The sequence below is a fragment of the Camelus bactrianus genome, chromosome 6, assembly GCF_048773025.1.
Source record: "Camelus bactrianus isolate YW-2024 breed Bactrian camel chromosome 6, ASM4877302v1, whole genome shotgun sequence".
Taxonomy (NCBI): Eukaryota; Metazoa; Chordata; class Mammalia; order Artiodactyla; family Camelidae; genus Camelus; species Camelus bactrianus.
The window spans coordinates 72,032,618-72,050,316 of record NC_133544.1 but is presented as its reverse complement, the minus strand read 5'-3'; the positions used below and the strand labels follow the sequence as shown (position 1 = coordinate 72,050,316).

Sequence of the window (17,699 nt, the reverse complement as noted above, 5' to 3'; positions counted from 1 at the left end):
AAAAAGAGGAGTTTCCTGATAGAATGTCCACAAGCAGGAAGGGACCCTAGGGTTTTGCAGTCCAGGCCAGCTCACTCTGTACTCTGCAAGCCCCTGTGGACTGGCCCCGCTGACCCCTTGACCTCTGCTCTGTGTCACAGCCCTTTGCTCTGTGTGTTTCAGTCACGCTGGCCTCCCTTAGGCCCCTGCAGACACACCAGGTGCCTCTGTTACAAGCTCCCTTCTCTCCCTGCATCCTTTCCTCTCATGTCTCCTGCTCCACAAGACTCTGCTCTCACCTTTGTGTTCCCAGGCACTGGCCCTTAAGAGATGTCTTGGCACTTAGCAGATGCCTAATAAAAATCTGGTGAATGAATGCAAGGTTGGAGTGTAGTTACAGTTGAGTAATAACTTGTCTCCATCTCTGTGGTTTATATTTTATGTTTTTCTCTCTCTTTTACGTATTGTTAAAAAATATTTTTTTCCTGGAAAAAGAAGGAGGAGGATCTCTCCCAAGATCCCAGCCCCCTGGCTGACCTGAGCTCACGCGTCCCACCCCTTGGGCTCACTGTGCTGGGGGAAACAGGCCAGCTGAGACTGCCACCCTCAGCTAGGTGAGGGGGCCCAGTTGGCCCCCTTTTCAATCAAGGAGAACAAAGACCATGTGAGATCAAACACCCGCAGACGGAAGCAGAGAAGTTCAAACAGCTGCTGTTTCCAGGTTCTCCTGTGAAAAACCTGGCTGAACTAGATGCACCTGAACTTTCTTAAATTCATTTGTAAAAAGTACCCTACCTCAAAGAAGGGGAAATCCAGGGCCTCACAAAGGTTCATCCTTGAAGGTTCACAGTAACTTTGTTTGGGATAGCTAAACATGGGGAACTTCTCAAATGTCCGTCAACAAGTGAACGTATAAAGGAACCACGGTGCAGGCATTCGATGGAACACCAGTCAACAGGAAAAAGGAATGAACAACTGATACACATAAAAGCATGACTGAAAGTCAAAATAACTGTTGAGTGAAGGAAGCAAGGCATAAAAAATACATACTGTGTGGAGGGGGAGGGTATAGCTCAGTGGCAGAGTACATGCCCCGTGTGCACATAGCCAGTTCAATCTCCAGTACCTCTGTTTAAAAAAAAACAACCTAATTACTTCCTCCCAAAATAAAAATAAAACAAAAAACACAATGAAGGGGAAAAGATAGGATAAGTCAAAAAATACATACCATATAATTGCCTATAAATTTCTAGAAAAGGTGAACTAATTGATAATGACAGCAGATCAGTGGTTGCCCGGGGCGATAGCGTGGTGGCAAGGGGGAGGCGCCAGAAGGAGACATTAGGGAACTTTTGGGTTTGATGGATATGTTCATTATCTTGATTGTGATGATGGTTTCCTGGAATAAACACATGACCAAACCCATCAAATTGTATAATTTGTGCAGTTTCTGGTATATCATTGTGGCCTCAATCAGAGCTACAAAGACGGAAGTAACAGAACCACATCAGAAAACAATTTGGAAAATGGAGAGGAGAATAGTGATTCTCTTTTATTTCCACAGTGGGCAGGAAAGTGTTTCTGTCAGGTTCTTTTAAAATACCAATGATCACATATCAGCTCTTGGAGATAGGTGTTACTATCTTCCCCTCTTCTTTAGATTAGAAAAAGCCAGGATTCAGAGAAGTTAAGGAACTTGCCTGAGGTCACCCAGCCAGTGTGTAGTTAGTCCTAACTGGGGACGGTCTGAGTCTAGAGCCTAGGCCCCTTCTCCACATTACATTGTCTCTCTTTCGGGAATGTTCTTCTGAAAAATTCCAGCCTGCTTTGATAACATTGTAGGCAAAGGACTTTGGTTTATGACTAGGTGGGGTGTTATTAATCCATCATACACATATTTGCTGTGAGACTTCGGGGAGCCAGGGCATGGAGGGCTGGCGAAGGTCTGCAGCAGGTTTACAAAGGTGCGGTGCCTGTAGTGATCACACCCTCCAGCCTGAGCTGCCTGAATGGCACTGCCTGTGGCCACCCACGCTCTGCCCTCACCAGCCCTCAGATCCCCCCTCTTCAGGAATCCTTTTCCCCTTCTGGGACCCTAATGACCTCCACCCCCATCCCTTGGCAGGAAGCTGAAAGGTCTTCCCTATGTCTTCATGGACCTCCAAGGGGGCAAAGGGGCTACAGGGCTGAGGAGGGTAGTGGGCGCTCATGCGGAGGGCTCGAGGTTTGGGACCTCAGTTCTCACCATCTCTGGAGTCAGGGTCTGGGGCATGGGAGGCAGGCAGGTGGTACAGAGGTCTTGGGCAGAGGAGGTGGACCCATTTTGATGGGGTGGACAGAGAAGCTAGGACAATCTGAGTGGTCTGGGTGGGCAGAGGCCCTCAGGAGGTGAGGAGCAGTGGTCGGCACATTGGGGTCAATTTATGGCATAGTATGATGTTTGTGGATTCTTTCATACTCAATCCTAAGATGCTGGGGCAAGCAGAGCCTTGAGGACCTGTGGGTCCCCTCCACTCTCTGGCACTGTGCCTTACAAAGAGAAAGTGCTCACCACCAAATGCTTGGATTTATTGCCTGGCGAAGAGAGGTGGCCCTTCCATACCAGAAAGCCACCAGGTGGAGAAGAAAGGTGCTCTGGGAGCAAGAAGAGACACTTCTGGGGTGAGGGGCTGGGCTCAGGGAGAGGAGAGGCTGAGAGCATCTCCAGAAACGGTAGAGGCCAGGGGTGGGGATGTCAGGGAAAGTGGACTGACAGTGAAGGCCAGAAGGCAGGACATCGGTCATTGACCCTGATCTCCAAAGAGACTCAGATAACACCAGCCTTGGCTAATTCACAGATTTCAAAGCTTGACAAGATCAAATGACATCAGGTGTGTGAGGGCTTTGGCCGTGTTAGACGTAAGTGCAAGCTGTTGGTATGATTATCAGTATTGGCACTCATATCCTATTTTTTTCCTGGCCTCATTGGAATGAGGGAAGGAACTTCCTTTGCTCACACTGGGATCTTCCTGTCGGACACATCCCCACCTTTGGTCCTGGCATAGCTGAGAGTATTTCGCAGGCAGGCTCCTGAGAGCCCCTCTTTCCCTGCCCAAGCATCTTGCCACAGCCTCCTTCCCCATGAAGTGACCAAACATCCAGGTTTGCCTAGGAGTGAGGGAAGTTCTGATTTTAAATTTGTAAATTTTTAATATAATTTTTAAAGGTTACATTCCATTTACACTTATTACAAAATATTGGCTATATTCCCTGTGCTGTACAATACATCCTTGTAGCTTCTCTTACACCCAATAGTTTGTGCCTCCCACTCCCCTACACACATATTGTCCCTCCCACTCTCCCTCCTGATAACCAGCCACTGGTTTGTTCTCTACATCTATGAGTTCTTTTTTGATTATATTCACTAGTTCGTTGTATTTTTAGATACCACATGTAAGTGATATGAGTGGTATTTTTCTTTCTCTGTCTGACTTCACTTAGTGTAATGCGGAGGGGAGTTCTGGACACAGGACTTTCAGTGCTAAGACAGGGTCAGTGCCAGGCAAACCTGGACAACTGGTCCTACTGCTTCCCTCCCACCCCCAGGCTGCTTCCTCTTCCCTGCGGTGACAGTGGTGTCCCAAGCATTTCAGCATGTTCTCACCCTGGTTGCCTTCTCACACCTTGAAGCCTCTAGGCCACTGACACCACCCAGAGAGGGGGGACGACTACCATCCCCTAACTCTGCCATTCCAAAGGCCCTTCCTTTTTTTTCAGTGGGACGAGCCAGCTCTCACCAATCCCTCGACCTTCTGTTGGGCTTCTGTCCTCCTCTCCAACCTTCAGAACTGTGCCAGACCTTTGCCCTATCCCTGGAGGGTGTGGCCCCACCCACACCTCACCACCATGAGAGGCCCCTGTGGTCTGTCCCATGTCAGCCTTCCAGCCTCCCTGCCTGCCCAGAGGAAGGAGGACCCTGGGCACCTGTAGGCAAGCCCAGCCAACTCCCACATCCACCAGGGCCCCAGGCCTGAGTCCTCCATACTGTCTTGGCTGCCCCTCCCGCATATCCCCCCTACCCCACTGCCCCTGACTTCCCAATGGTCTGAGGCCTCCTGAGGCTCTCCTGCTTACACTTACTCTTCCCTGGACCCCCACCCCCTAGCCCTGTCTGGTGCAGACCTCTCTCTCCAGAGTCTGGACTCAGCCTCCTCCCTGGCTTCCTAAACCACTGCATGGCCTCTTCCGGCCCTGCTGTCAAACCTTTAGCGAGACCCTCTGGACTCCTCTGCCCCCTTAGTCAGTCCTTCAGTGACCTCCCTGCTCTGGTCTGCACCTTCCTAACCTAATGCTCTCTTACTGCTAAGAAGCCACCACTGCCTCTCACGCCGCATTCATAGGACGCTGTCTCACTGCCACCCCCTGGTTGCTTAACTCCTGGAATACTCCTCAGCTGATCTGAGTCCATGCCACCCTGGCCTCAGACTGAAGTGGCCTGGTATCAAGTGTCTCTGCAGTGGAGCTGGGTCTTCACTCTTTGTTCCCTCATTGACTTGGCCAGGTGAAGTAGCTCAGGGGTTTAGTTCCACACAAGGGTTCACATCCCACTGCTGGGCCTGGAGCTGGAAATCTCAGGAGGCCCAGGTCCAGGGAGTGCCCTGGAGAGCCGAATGGAGGAGGGGCTCCCCAGACTATCCTTCTGCCACCTGATGCTTCAAAGGCATTGGCCCCACCTTGCTCTGGCATGCGTGTTCTTGGGAGTGTAGGGCCCAGACTGTCCCTATCAGCGAGAGCCTCATAAGGCTCCTCCCTCCGGCCCTACCTCATACACTGAGTTCTCCCTACCCAGGGCTAGGCCTAGCCTGGCCCGAGAGGCCTGCACGAAACCTCTCATCAATAGGAGTCAAGAAAGCAGTTTCTTGACAGGGAGGTGCTGGAGGTGGGGTGGGGGTGCTGTGGGCCCAGCTGGCCGACTGCCTGAGAAGATGGGTGTGGGACCAGCCATGGAAGAGACGTGACCTGGATCTGTGGTCGTGGTGCTGGGACAATGGGCCCATCCCTGGGTGGAGGGGGCGGGGGCAGAATGAAGTATCAGCAGAAACAGTGTTGTTGGGGCAGCCAGGAAAAGAGCATTGGGCAGGAGGCAGGTGCCCGGCTTCAAGACTCCTTAGTGCCAAAAACAGGCTGAGCAGCCTGGGCAGAGGGTGCTAACTCTCTGGGCCTCCTCATCAATAAAGTAAGGCTTCTACAACGTGTGGCTTCTCTAGTCTGGTGGAGCTTCGAGGTGGGGTTTATGAAGTCTTGTGGGAGAGGAGCTGGGAAGCAGAAGGGAGCGGGAAGAGGGCCCCCAACCAGGCTTTCGTGACCCTGTTGCCCCCTAGTGGTGACAGAGTAACAGAGACACGGTCTCATAGGGGAACACCATGCTGGGAAGGGGAACACCAGAAAGGGAAAGGAGGTTCACTGTTAGGGACTTTACCACCCGCCCACCACCTCCCTCAGGGCTGCATGTGCTCTGGGTAGAGGGGAAGGCAGCCACAGCCGTGCACAAGATAGCACAGGTTACTCACTTGTGTTCATTCTGTGAGCGTTGAGGGAGGGTACTGTGCAGGCCCCGTGGATTCAGAGGCCCTTGGCACAACATTCTTGCCCTCAGAGAGCCTCTGGCCAGTGGGGAGCATACAGGCATACTGCAGACTCTGGAGAAAATAGGAGAACGTGGGGGCTGCTCCAAGGCATGACATATTGTGTGAGTAGCACTTGGGAAGCACATGCCCAGCCACCGTGGGGCCCTCTCTTACTATTGATTTGTGTTGGGCACACGGGCCTCCAGCCTGCTGGGTTGGGAGGCCTTGGCCACTAGGTTAGGGGAGTCTTTCCCTGCAGGCCCTTCCAGAAGGTATGGGTCACCCTCCATGCAGGATGGCTGGATTTCTACCTGGGCCTGCTGCTGTCCTGTCTCCACCCTGGCTGGGAACAGGAGCGAGGGGGACAACCAACCTTGCCTGGCCCCTGCAGCCTCCTCTACCTACACCCCTGCTCCCCAGATCTGGTTTAGGGACCTGGGTTCCAAAGACGACAGAGAACATTAGGTCTCACCTGCATCTCCCCCTCCCAGGCTGGTGCTCTGAGGGCCTTCAAGCTCCAACCACTACGCAGGCATGGGACACATGATGGGAAGCCTGACTTCCACCTCTCTGCCCCAGGGCCCTGCCCCTGGCCTTCAGAGGCTAGGCTGGAACTCTGTAGGCAGCACTTGGAGAGGGAGGGAGAAGGAGCGCGCGCATGTGTGTGTGTGTGTGTGTGTGTGTGTGTGTGAAAGAGAGGTGTGAGTAGGGAGAGAGAGAGGGAGCGAGGCCCAGGGCGAGGAGCTGGGGTGCGTCACTGTTCCTGGGAACACAGACGAGTCTGACTCAGTGGGAACATCCGGCACGAAAGGAAGAGAGAGTGCAGTGGCATTTCTAAGCAGGATGGGAACTCTGGGGTGGCAGAGATCGGGGCTATGGGGTCAGGGGTGCTGATCCAAGGCCTGGCCTGGAAGAGGCTAAGTGTGGTGGGGAGGGGAGGGTGGACAGGAAGAGATAGTTCAAGGGGAGCAGAGGTTGAACCTCTGGCTGCCTGGGCTGGTCTGGGAAGGAGAGAGAAGGCAGTGGGGCTTTTTGTTCTGGAGACAGAAGAGGACAAGTCATGCATGGGGTTAGGAAAACAGGCCTGGCCAATCAGGGAGGAGGAGGAATGCAGGGACTTCTGACTTGCCCTTCAGGGCCTGGAGGTCGGGGACCTGTTACTGTGGAACCAGACCCCTGTGATCCTGATACAGAGGGACCACCCTTCCTCCCAGCACCCCAAGCCCCAGGTCCCAGAGACTCTAAGGGGCAGGATCACCAGGGAAGCTGCTCCCTTGGGCAGAGACGACAGCCTCAGGTGCACTGGGAAGATTTGGGGAGAGGCTTTCCCAAGAAAGGCTGCTTCCTTTCTTTGGGTCAGAGAAGCTGAAAGGACCAGCACTGGAGAGCAAGGCCAGGAAGGGCCCAGAGTCAGGAGCCGAGGGGGAAGGCTGTTGGCCAGCCCTGAGCTGTGCTGGCGCGGGCCCTGTGGGAAGCTCCCCACACCAAGGGGAGACCCAGACAGCTGAGCCTCCCAGGAGTGGCTGAACTTTAAAATATAGGCAAGACAATGTTGAACCTAAAGGAATGAATGACTAAGGATGTTATTTTAGGCATGCGGTAGTACCTGGTGGCCTACGATAGGTGAGCTTCTTAATCCCTCAGAATTACTTAAACCAGTGCTAAAGAGTGAGGGGAGGCTCATTTGGGGTGGGGCCCTCAGACCAGGGAGCCAGATGGGCTGGGCTGTAGGCTTTTCTCTACTAACCGGAGAAATGGAGGCCTACTTGGTTGCAGGCAGGCCCAGGCTGGGCCCTCCTGGGGCACAGGGCCCCGGCGGGAAGGCAGGGCCTGGGGTAGCCAGGCCCCCTGTGGGCTCAACATGCCAGGGAGAAGTCCCTGTCAGTCTGTCTGGGGACGCCGGGGCAGGGCAGGGAGAGGTGCTGGGCAGGGCCAGCTGGCTGCCAGTGCCCTGGTCCTCGCCCTCTGAGACTGGATGGGTGGGGGCGGTGGCCGCGGCGTTCCTGGCTGGGAGCCCAGAGGAGTCTTTTGTAATCACAACATGATCTCGTGTGCTGAGCAGCGAAGCCGGCAGGGAGAGGCCGGCAGAGGCCCGGCTCCGCAGTGGCTCCGGCTTCCCTCCTGCTCTGGCTCCCTCGGGGCTGCTCTGGAATTCTCTCTGTGCCCGCTATTGCCATGCACACGGCTGTGAGTGGCACCTTGCCTTTGGCGGGGGGCTTCTTGGGGCTGGGAGGGGGCTGGGACACCAGGCAGCCACACTCTGGGGGCAGCTGGGGACAGCTGGGCCTGGGAGGAAGAGGGCTGTGCCTAGGCGGGCGGGGGGCTGGGCAGGGGCACTGGCCACAACTGAGTCCCTACAGCCAGAGAAGGAGGGACCCAGGGATCTCGGTGCAGAGGCACTGAGGGGGCCAGGGTGGCTCCCTGGCTAGGCCAGCCCACGGTGCTAGATCTTTCCTGCCCCGACTGCCAGCAGCTTACAGCCTAGAGAGTTTGGGCCCATGGGAGTGGCTCTTTCCCACAGGCTGGGCACAGGCCTGGGGAGTGGGGTCCAGAGCCTGGGAGCCCAGGACAGAGCAGGGGCCTCTCTTTTCACTGTGGTTCTGGGCCTAGGAGCCAAACAGCTCCCTCTTCGACCTCCCGAATCCCCTGGCAACTTCCCAGTCACGGCAGGTTCCTCTGCCAGAGCCATTTATAACTCCCATTCCAGGCTCTGCTCAGCAGCGGAGCTCCCTGGAGAGCTGGGGGGAGGGGTGGCCACTGCTGGGAGCTACTGGGCCTGGGTAGGAGGCCCTGACCTGCGCCCCGCTGGAGGCAGAGAGATGGGCAGACTGGAACAGCGGGGTGGGGCCTTCCATGGGCCATCTCCCCATGTAACCCTAGCTCTGGGTCTGGGTCTGTTTCTTCGGTGGTAAGAATATGGTTGGGTGAGCAAATATGAAAGTTGGGGAACTGGTAAGGGATGGGCCCAGCAGTCAGGAGCTTGGGCCCCTGGCCTTCTGCAGGGGTCTCATGGGGCTGAGTCCCCGATGAGCAGGCAGGAGGAGAAGGACGCAGAGCTGGACCGGAGGATAGTTGCCCTTCGCAAGAAGAATCAGGCCTTACTGCGCAGGTACCAGGTGAGTGGGCCATGTCGGGCTGGGAGAACTGACTGGGTTGGCACTCCCTGTCTGACCTGCACACCCCTGCATGGTGGTCTCTCCCTGCAGGTTTCAAGGTTAGGGTGGGTGTGTTCCATCTCAGAGGCTCTGTGAGGGTCTCAGAGACTCTGTGACGCAGTGCCTCTGCCGCTTGGTGTCCCACTGGTGTCTCTCTGTGTAGGCCTCTCGGCGTCTGTGTCTCTGTGCGTCTGGGGGGCCCTGGCCTGTGCTGACCCCGGGCCGTCCCACAGGAGATCCAGGAAGACCGTCGGCAGGCGGAGCAGGGGGGCATGGCTGTGACCACACCGGAGCTCCTCCGGCCTGATGGCCTCACCGTCACCATCAGCCAGGCTCCTGGAGTAAGCCCCACCCAGGAGAGGGAGGGGTGGCAAGGAGGTGGGAGCCCAGCTTGTGCCAGGGGAGCACAGCTGCCCCCGTTCCTCTGCTTCTCCCACTTACATTCTGGAGTGTCCCTATCAGCTCCCAGCCTCATACAGCCCAGGCCACTGCCAGCCCCCATCCCCAGAGTCACAGCTGAAAGGCTACCAAATAGAATCCTCCTCGTGCCCTTTTCCAGCCACAGAGTTCTGCACCTGTGCCCCTAAGCACAAGCTGCTCCTAAACCCCAAACCCCAGGGGCACAGAGAAGCTGGGGCTGAATGCCAGGAAGAGTGTCTGAGGGACAGAGCCTCATTGTCTGAGCGCTTTGGATTTCTCAGCTCAGAGATGATGGGCCACTGTGGCGTCTTGGGCCCCTGGGTGGCCCCAGGCCTGGATAACCTAATGCCACTGGTATGTGGACGCCTCGCGGAGTCAGCTCCTCTATGGGCATTCCAGGGAGGGCCAGGGCTGGAACCCAGCCTGGGAAGCCGAACCACTCAAAGGACCCAGCCCCCAGCTCCTGCCCAGCTCTGCCCATGTGGCCTGAGGGCATGGCCCCTCATTCTGCAGGGAAAGCGGGTGGTCAGCCAGAACTGGGCAAGGAGCACCCTCGGACCTGGAGCAGCCAGTGAGATGCTTGAGGATGACGAAGCAGAGGCCCACATCGGTACCTTCTGCTTAGGGGAGCGAGTAGAGCTGGCTGTGACCATGGAAAACAAAGCCGAGGTGAGCAGGGTGGGTGGGGGAAGCCCAGGTGCCAGGTAGCCAGCCTCTTCTTCCCTGGCTCTGCCATGCTGCCCATCCTCACCTCCCTCAGGCCAAGCGGATTGTAAGTGAGAAGCCCACCAGAGCAAGGAACCAGGGGGCAGAAGGGCCACCTGGAGGGGGCTTGGGCCGGAGCCCATCCACACAGATGTCCATCAGCTCAGATTCTGCATGGAAGGTACTTCTTCAAGAGGGGACAGAGACATGAATGTGGTGGTCCCCATCTCGGGGAGGCATAGAAGCTGAGTCGCATATGTCACCATCTGCGGGAACATGGCCCAGGCAGCATTTGCAAGGATTCTCACTGCTTCTTCCTTTCTCTGGCCAGTCTCCATGTTGGGTGGGCCTTGCAGGGAGAGGCAGAGTAAACCAGAGATGAGACCCAGCCCCTTACCCCACCGGACCTCTAGTGGCGAGCCGGTGGGGTTCCGGAGGTAGGTCAGGAGTGTGTAGGAGACTGGCCATGTGCCAGATGTGACCTCTAGGTGGCAGCAGCCCCTAGTCCTGGCTCTTGCTCACAGCTGCTGAGTTCCTCTGCACCCAGGGCCTGACCACACACCCCTGCAACTGGGGGATAGGTCCTATTATTATCCCCATTTTACAGATGAGGAAATGATACACAGAGAGGTAAAGAAACTTGCCCAAAGACACAGCTAATATGTGGATGGAAATCATGTCCGTGGCAAACAGCCCATTAGAGATGGAGTGGATCTAATTTTGGGGTGGGGACGTTGAAATCTTGAGAGAGGAAGGGGTTAGTACACTCTCTGGATCTCCATTCCAAGCCCAGGACTCTTTCTGCTTTGACCCCACAGTGCTGAGTGTCTTCTCCTTGCAGGGTGCCCGGGAGCCCCAGAGTCCGGGCCTGGTCCCAGGTCCAGCTTCTCACCCGCCCATGGTGAGGGCCCCAGAGGCAGGCTGGGACTATGCCCAGTGGAAGCAGGAGCGGGAGCAGATTGACCTGGCCCGCCTGGCACGGCACAGAGATGCACAGGGTGACTGGCGCCGCCCGTGGGACCTGGACAAGGCCAAGTCCACGTGGGTGGCAGGGCTGGGCAGCTTGCTGGGCTGACATGCTTGTGAGGCTGGAGGTTGGGCTAACTGTGGGTGCATCTTAGGGGGCTGCTCGGACCCTCCTCAGGGTGGTGAGGGTCTGCCTAGCCCTCTGGTCAGGCTCTGGGCTCAGGCCTCTCTGTGGGCACTGGACCCACTACCTCCCTGCTGTCCTCAGTTCTGGGGCTGGGGTTGGGGCAGGTGGTGCTGGTGTGGGTCTTGCTGCGGCCTCTGTCCTCCCTGCCACCAGCAGCCTGACTCCCTCTCTCTGCTACACAGGCTACAGGACTCCAGTAAGCCTCGGGAAGAGGGCCCAGCAGCCAGGGTGGGCAGCACAAGGGGTGAGCCAACACCCACTTCTTCCCCACCCTTGGCTTTTTTAAGACCCCTCACCCCAGTACTTTCTTTTCTCCATCTCTTGGTTTACCACTTATTTTCAGAGCTGGAAGGAAGCATGGAAAAATATCTTCCTTCCTCTCCCTATCACAGGAGGGCACCATGACCTCCCTCCCCATCCTCTGAACCCACAGGTCCTGTCCTGGGTTCTGGCCCTAGAAGGTCTGGGAGGAGGCTCAAGAGGAAGTCAGCCTGGGGTCCTTTTAAGGTGTTGGTCCCTTGTGGTTGGGAGCTCTAGTTCCCCTGCCCCAGGCCTGTTGTGGAAACAGAGCTCTGAATCGCTGGTCATCATTTTACACACGAGAAAGCTGGGGCTGGAGAGGCTCTTCCAGTCACCTAGTCAGGAGTGGCAAAGCCAGCATAGGGGCCCAGCTCTCCTACTCTTAGGCCGAGACTCTTTTTGGGAGCCAGAACACTCACAACTGGACCAAGAGAAGGACCGACCACTTCCTGGTCCTGGAAGAACTGATGTTCCTGCTTTGGATCTGTTACCCCACCCTTTCCCCATTTCCTTTCCCCACTTAGGTCCCAGGAGCCACCGAAAGCTACATCCCCCACCAGTGCCCCCTGATGGCAAAGGTGAGTTGGGACAGAAGGAGGAGCAAGTCCCATGAGCTGGTAAAGGAGCTGGGGGTCTATGGACCTCTTCTCTCTTGAATTGTGGACCATCTCTTGCAGGTGGTACTACTTGGGGTGGACAACCCAGCAGACCCTTGGTGGCGCCGGCCACACGCAGCAAAGCCCAGGGGAAAGAGAGGCTGACTGGCAGGGCCCGCAGGTAACATGTGGCAGGGAACAAAATCAAGGGAGGCATCTGAGTTCCCCGATTTCCTGGACCTCCCTTGCCCCTGGGAGGTCAGGACTGGCACTGGCCCAGGTGCCTGTGCTAGCCCCCGGGGTCTCTGCCTCTTGGCTAACTGCTGCCTGGTGGCAGGTTAATGAGATGTGGGGAGAGGCCATCAGCAAAGGCAGCAGCAGCAAGAGCCTGGTGCCCAGGGAGGCCTGTGGTAATTACAGCAGTTACCGTCCCCTGGGAAGTCAGGCAGCCTTTCTCAGGCAGCACAGGCCGGGACATGCTGGAGTCCCCACAGAACTCAAAGTGCTGCAGGTTTGGCCATAAACAGCAGCTGGGGACCTGGGATGGGGCTACGGTAGAAAGAAAGAGGAAGGGAGAGAGAGAAAGAAAGAGAGAGAGAGAGAGGAAGAAAAGAGAAAGGAAGAAAGAGAAAGAAAAGAAAGAGGAAATGGCTGGGTTTGGGGAGCAAGGCTGGGCTGGGAGGGGAGCATCCTGGAGCCTCGTTCTGGCCCTGAGGTTCCTCTGAGACCCTTGGGCTCTCGCTTCTGTCCGGGGAACATGGGCTGCTGGCTATGGAGCAGGTAATGTGAAGTGGGGTGGGTGGGAGTAGGGCCTGCCATGTCTGTGCTGTGTTTCTACAGGTGGGAAATGAAGGAAAGCAAGGCGGAGCTGGAGAGCCAGGAGGTGGGTACTGGGGATAGGATGGGGTGGGCTAGGGACATAAGCCCTGAACTCACTAGCCAGCAGAGCCAACCTCTTGTTTCAGGGAAGCCAAAGCACCAGAAAGACTCTGAATGAGAAGGAACATGCACAGACTCTGAGCAGGATGGAGCCAGGCAGACCAACAAGTGCCCCGGCAACCAGCTTGGCCCCAGCATCAGGATCACCAGAGGGGCCAAAAGGGGAGTCAGGAGCTTCGACAGCCAGTCCCGTCCCTGACTCTCCACAAAACACTGACTTGGTTCCCCTCGACCTCTCTCTAGGAGGCGCCAGTAGTCCTGGGCCCGGGGAGAGCGAGTGTGTGCTCAGTCCAAGGCCTGGGGCCCAGGAGAGCCCTGTGTCCTGGCCAGGTGGTCCCGAGCAGCCCCTGGGGTGGAATGAGCCCCAGGCCAAGCCAGAAACCCAGGCTTGCTCTGGGCCCCAAAGAGGAGCAGGGCCCCTGGAGCCCAGAGAAGACAGGTCTGGCAAGGCCGGGGCCCAGCAGGGGCTGGCACTGCGAAGCAGGCCCCCCAGAGGAGCCAGCCAAAGGGCAAGGGGCACAGGAGGTGTGAGGAGCAGGACAGGGGGTCCTGGCCCTGCAGGAAGATGCTGAGCAAAGCTTCTGGGAGCAGGGGGCCAGGCTGGGGAGGAGGAGGAGGGAAGACGCTGTCAAGAGTCTTCGTTCAATAGGTGTGGTGGCTGGTGGCTGTGGCAGCCCCGCTTGAGCAGTTTGGCGGAATGACACTGTGAAGGCAAGGAACTGGCCCCTGCACCTCACGGGTACCTCCCTGTGCACATGTGTGCTCTCACCTGCAGGTATAGGCCTTGGTGCATCCCTGCGCCATACCCGGTAGGCAAGCCCTGTCTTGAGCCTACTGCTGTCCAGGCCACAAGCTCCCCCACTACGGCGAGAAGACAAGCCTTGGAAGCACTCAGCACCTGGCTCGCCTGGCTCCTGTCACCCCCAGGGCCTGGACTCCCTTTCTGGCTGCCAGCTCCTGGCTCCTCAGGTCCAGGCAGCCTTAGCAGCTGGCATTGCCAGCCTAGGCCTGGGCCCTTTCCTACACCCCTGTCTTGCATCCAGGTGACTCACAGTCCCAGACTCACAGGATGGCCAAACCAGGGATCTCACCATCAGCTGGCAGCCTCCTGCCTTTCGGGAGGAGGAGGCTGAGGCCCAGAGAAAGGGAGGCCACAGCTGGCAGGGACAGAGCTGGGGACAGGTCTCCTCTATGAAAGTAAGGGTCTCTGGAAAGCCTGCTCTCTGAAATGGGGTGGAGTGGGGAGGGACAGCTTCCTCTTCCCACAGCAGGGTGGGAGAGCTCACCGTCAGGGACCTCCTCCCCAACACCCAGGTCAGACATCAAGTGCACCCTGAATGGGGGCAGAGGGGAGCCCTGCTGCCCAGGGTCGTTTCCTGCTATCTCTAACTTCCTCTTCCCGCCACCTCCCACACTGTGTCAAGCCAAAGGGAGGACTCAGGCAGGGACTTGATAGACAGAAACAGCGGCTCCAGCTAAGTACATCAGGACTTGTCTTTCCTACTTAGTCTCCGTTCCCGTCCCTCCCCTGAGGCCCACGTCTGGTGAATTATCCAGACTCCGCACAAGCTGTGGCTTCCTCTCAATTCAACAAACATTTCCTGAGCACCCACTACCAGCAATGCAACCGGTGGGCGATGGTGACTTTGCCAGCAAGAGGGAGGGAAGAAACCCAGTCATCCGGCAGATTCAGGCTGCACAGCAGGAGCTGTTCTTGGCTAGAGGTGCCCGACAGGGGCTGGGGATGGTGGTAGGAGCCCAAGGGAACCATCCCATCTCTGCTCACCAAGGCAGGGGCGCCTCCCTTTCTCATCAAGTGTGCCCCTTGTCCCCAAGCCTCTGCTTGGGTCTCCCTACATGGCCCTACTGCTTCCCTCTGATCCTGCCGTGGTTGTTCCTCTCTGCTGAGGGCCCTGGGCCTCACTAGCCTCTCTGGTTCTCTAGGAAGTGTCCAGAACATTCCCAGGATTTCTCCGCTGTCATAGTCAGGCATAAAGTATGGCTCAGCTGTGTGAGGGCTGGGCTTCCTCACTGGCTCTTGCTCCACTCTCTACCCTTCTATTCAGGAGGCATGAGGAAAGGGTGTCTTTAGGGCAGATCAGATTGTTTAGAGCAGTGCTTCTCACACATTAAGGTGCAGACTAATGCAGATTCTAACTGGGGGGGTCTGGGGTAGACTTGGGAGTTTGCATTTTTGGGGAGGTAATTCGAATTTGCATTTTAAAGGCTCCAGGTGACACCTATGCTGCTGGTTCCTGACACACTTTGGCAGTAAAGGTTTGGACTAGAATATGTGGAGGGCTAAGAGCTCTAGGCTCTAAGGGTTGCTGGCTCTGCAGGGGAGGGAGGCAGGCTGCCCCTGCCCGGTGGGGGCTTCCTGGCCTCAGAGCTGGGTAGGAAGCTGAGGCACTGAGTAGATGCTTAAGAGTGGGTGGTGCCAACTTCCTGTAGTGGGGAGTGAGAAAGCTGGTTGGGAATGGGATGAGGTGAAGGTGGGTGGAAGAGGTTGGTGTGGGATTGACCAGAGGATCGAGACTTTTGAAAGGCTTGGAAACATTCTGTGCATATGGGAAGAAGACCCATGTGAGACATGAAAAGGCAAGGGTGAAAGATTCCAAGCTCAAGCCTTTTTCTTGCCTTCCAGTCACATATATATAGCTTTAGAGCACGGCATTAGCCCTGGAACCCATGACTCCCAAAGGATGGAGCTGGGTTAGGGTGGGCTCTGGCACAGCCCTCGAATTCAGATGTCTCCCAAGTAACTGTGATCCAGAATTTGAATTCTGAGATTCACAAACTGTCCCCAACTTCCAATGCTGCCCACTGTACAGACGTGCCTTCATTAAAGGGTGTGTGCCAAGGCATGTGTGACGATGGCTGGGGATGTAGAATTTGGGGAGAGCTCTGGTTCAGGCCTTACAATAGGACCTGAGCAGGAGAGAAAGCTGGGCAGAAGGGCTATGGAGAAATAGGGCTCCTTTCCCTTCGGGACGTTAGGAGAAAGGGATGTGGGGGTGAGTCAGTGGGGGTTGGAGAGAATGGAGACTGGCACAGGACACCTGCAGTGCAAGGCAGGTACCACTGAGCTTTTCTCAAAAGAGGAGAGCCCTATTTCAGGATAAGCAAACCAGCAGCTATGGTGGCCACCCCTTCTGCTCTGGGATGGAGCCAGCTAAGGAGCAGGAGGGAAGCTAGACGTCCCTCCACAAAGCTTGGGGCCATGGAAGGCGGGCCCATTTCTTCCTGGCTCCTCTGGTTCAAGGCCTGGCTGGGAGCCTTCCTCCTGGATGCCCTTCCCCTCTCCAACTAACAGAAAACTATTCCTCAAAGGTGGGAAGTTCTTCGTGGGAAGTGGCTTCAGGGTCCCAGGCACAAAGCTGGAGGAACTGACAAAGGAGAGTGCAAAGGGTCACAGAGAGCCGGCACACATCTCTGTCCTGGCCTGTATCACCCTACAGAGGGGAGCAGCAGACCATACCGTGAGGGAGGTATTTTTTGGATGACAGGCAGTGTGGTAAAGTGGAACAAACATGGGCCTTAGAATCCAACAGACTGAATCTGAATCCTAGGTCTGCCATCTGTTAGCTGGGTGACTTTAGTCAATTTTAACCTTTTAAAGGCTCAGTTTTCTTGTCTGCAGAATGGAGCTAGTAATACCTATGTTGAAGGGTTATTGAGAAAATTAAAGATAAGAGTATGCAACTATACCTGGCACACAGTAGGCAGTCTATTAACAGTAGCCTGGCACACAGAAGGCACTCAGTAAATATCTGTTGAATAAATGAAGTAGCTATTTCTTGTGATCTCTGTCTACTTTGTTTTCTCTTTTCCATTGCCTTCTAGTCTCATCTTCCCTGGGGTCCATACACTCTCGGGGAAATAAGGGATGGTTGTAAAGGTTACCCAGCTTTCCAGGACAGTGAGCAGCTTTTAATCCCCTGGGGGAGTCTAGTTGAGTTAAAAGCATCACGAAGTGACCCTGCTCTTACAGGGAATGTTCTTTGACCTCTTCCACACACTGGATCACAAGGATGTCCTAAGCATTTCCCCCTGACTTTGCACACTGGCTCTTGCAGCTCAGAGCATTTCCTCTTTTTTTTGTTTACATCAGTAGCAATCTCATGAACTCACTCCCCAGAAACAAACTCCCTTGTGGCGTTTGCTCCATGCCTCCCAAAGTTGTATCACTCAAGGGAGCAGCATGACTATTTTCTTATGGTCAAGGGACAGGTAATTGAGGGTCCCTGGAAGCAGAGGATCCCCAGCTGTCTGACAAGGCCTAAGTTTGGAAGATCTGATCCAGCAGTCAGCTCCAGCCCCAAACCCTAGCCTCAGGGACAAGAATAACAGGAAAAGATGGAACTGCAACCCCCATCTCAGGAACAAAGGAAATGGCAAAAATCCCAACTTGGCTATATCTTCTTATTTGGGGGACTAAGTAGCCGGGCAGGGCGCCCAAGGGAATAGGAGAAACTAAACGCACCGCTTCACTTCTGCCTCTTGAGTCATTTATCAGTGTCTACAGACCCCACAAGCAACACTTCCTGGGGGAGGGCTACCAGGGCTTCTGAGGAAGGACTGGCACAGGGTGACCATAGCCTCCCTGAGGGGGAGGCTGGGAAGGCAGTGAGAGAAGCCCACATAAAGCACAGAGCGAGGCTGCTTTCTCTCAACAAGTCTGCCGGCCTACGTCACGGCCTCTCATTAAGCATCCACTTGACGCCGGGGAAGTGAAATAGCGCAGACCTGGCACCAGAAAGAACAAATGTGGCACCCACTGCTCCTTTTAAGGACTGGCTCGAGGAGCAGCAGGCTCCAAGGCAGGAGGTGAGGCAAACACACCAGT

General features: G+C 56.0%; 1 protein-coding gene and 1 long non-coding RNA gene across 5 annotated transcripts; one reads left to right on the top strand and one right to left on the bottom strand.

Annotated features, from left to right (window-relative positions):
* Positions 1-756: 756 nt before the first annotated feature.
* LOC123619707 (uncharacterized) lies at positions 757-6,312 on the bottom strand. The gene is made up of 4 exons (XR_006728371.2): positions 6,058-6,312; positions 5,529-5,657; positions 1,208-1,378; positions 757-1,107 (listed from the first exon to the last, which is right to left on the bottom strand). It is a non-coding gene; the product is annotated as an uncharacterized LOC123619707 (long non-coding RNA).
* Positions 6,313-7,614: 1,302 nt separating this feature from the next.
* Positions 7,615-16,656, top strand: CCDC9B (coiled-coil domain containing 9B). 4 transcript variants are annotated; one of them, XM_010965138.3, is made up of 11 exons: positions 7,615-7,772; positions 8,588-8,701; positions 8,974-9,081; positions 9,674-9,829; positions 9,921-10,046; positions 10,707-10,906; positions 11,201-11,262; positions 11,843-11,896; positions 11,996-12,095; positions 12,755-12,797; positions 12,880-16,656. In XM_010965138.3, the coding sequence occupies exons 1-11, from the start codon at positions 7,761-7,763 to the stop codon at positions 13,423-13,425; spliced, it is 1,521 nt and encodes a 506-aa protein (XP_010963440.2). In that variant the 5' UTR covers positions 7,615-7,760; the 3' UTR covers positions 13,426-16,656. The 4 variants fall into 4 exon arrangements, with proteins under 4 accessions (XP_010963440.2, XP_045380162.1, XP_045380164.1 ...); XM_045524206.2 differs by lacking the exon at positions 7,615-7,772 and adding an exon at positions 7,931-8,493; XM_045524208.2 differs by lacking the exon at positions 7,615-7,772 and having other exon boundaries at positions 8,904-9,081.
* Positions 16,657-17,699: the final 1,043 nt, after the last annotated feature.

What these genes read in the sequence shown, in the direction of transcription:
- CCDC9B (XM_010965138.3), top strand. An exon ending in CCATGGAAAACAAAGCCGAG is followed by an intron (nt 9,830 to 9,920) that starts GTGAGCAGGGTG and finishes CACCTCCCTCAG; the next exon opens with GCCAAGCGGATTGTAAGTGA. An exon ending in CTGACTGGCAGGGCCCGCAG is followed by an intron (nt 12,096 to 12,754) that starts GTAACATGTGGC and finishes GTGTTTCTACAG; the next exon opens with GTGGGAAATGAAGGAAAGCA.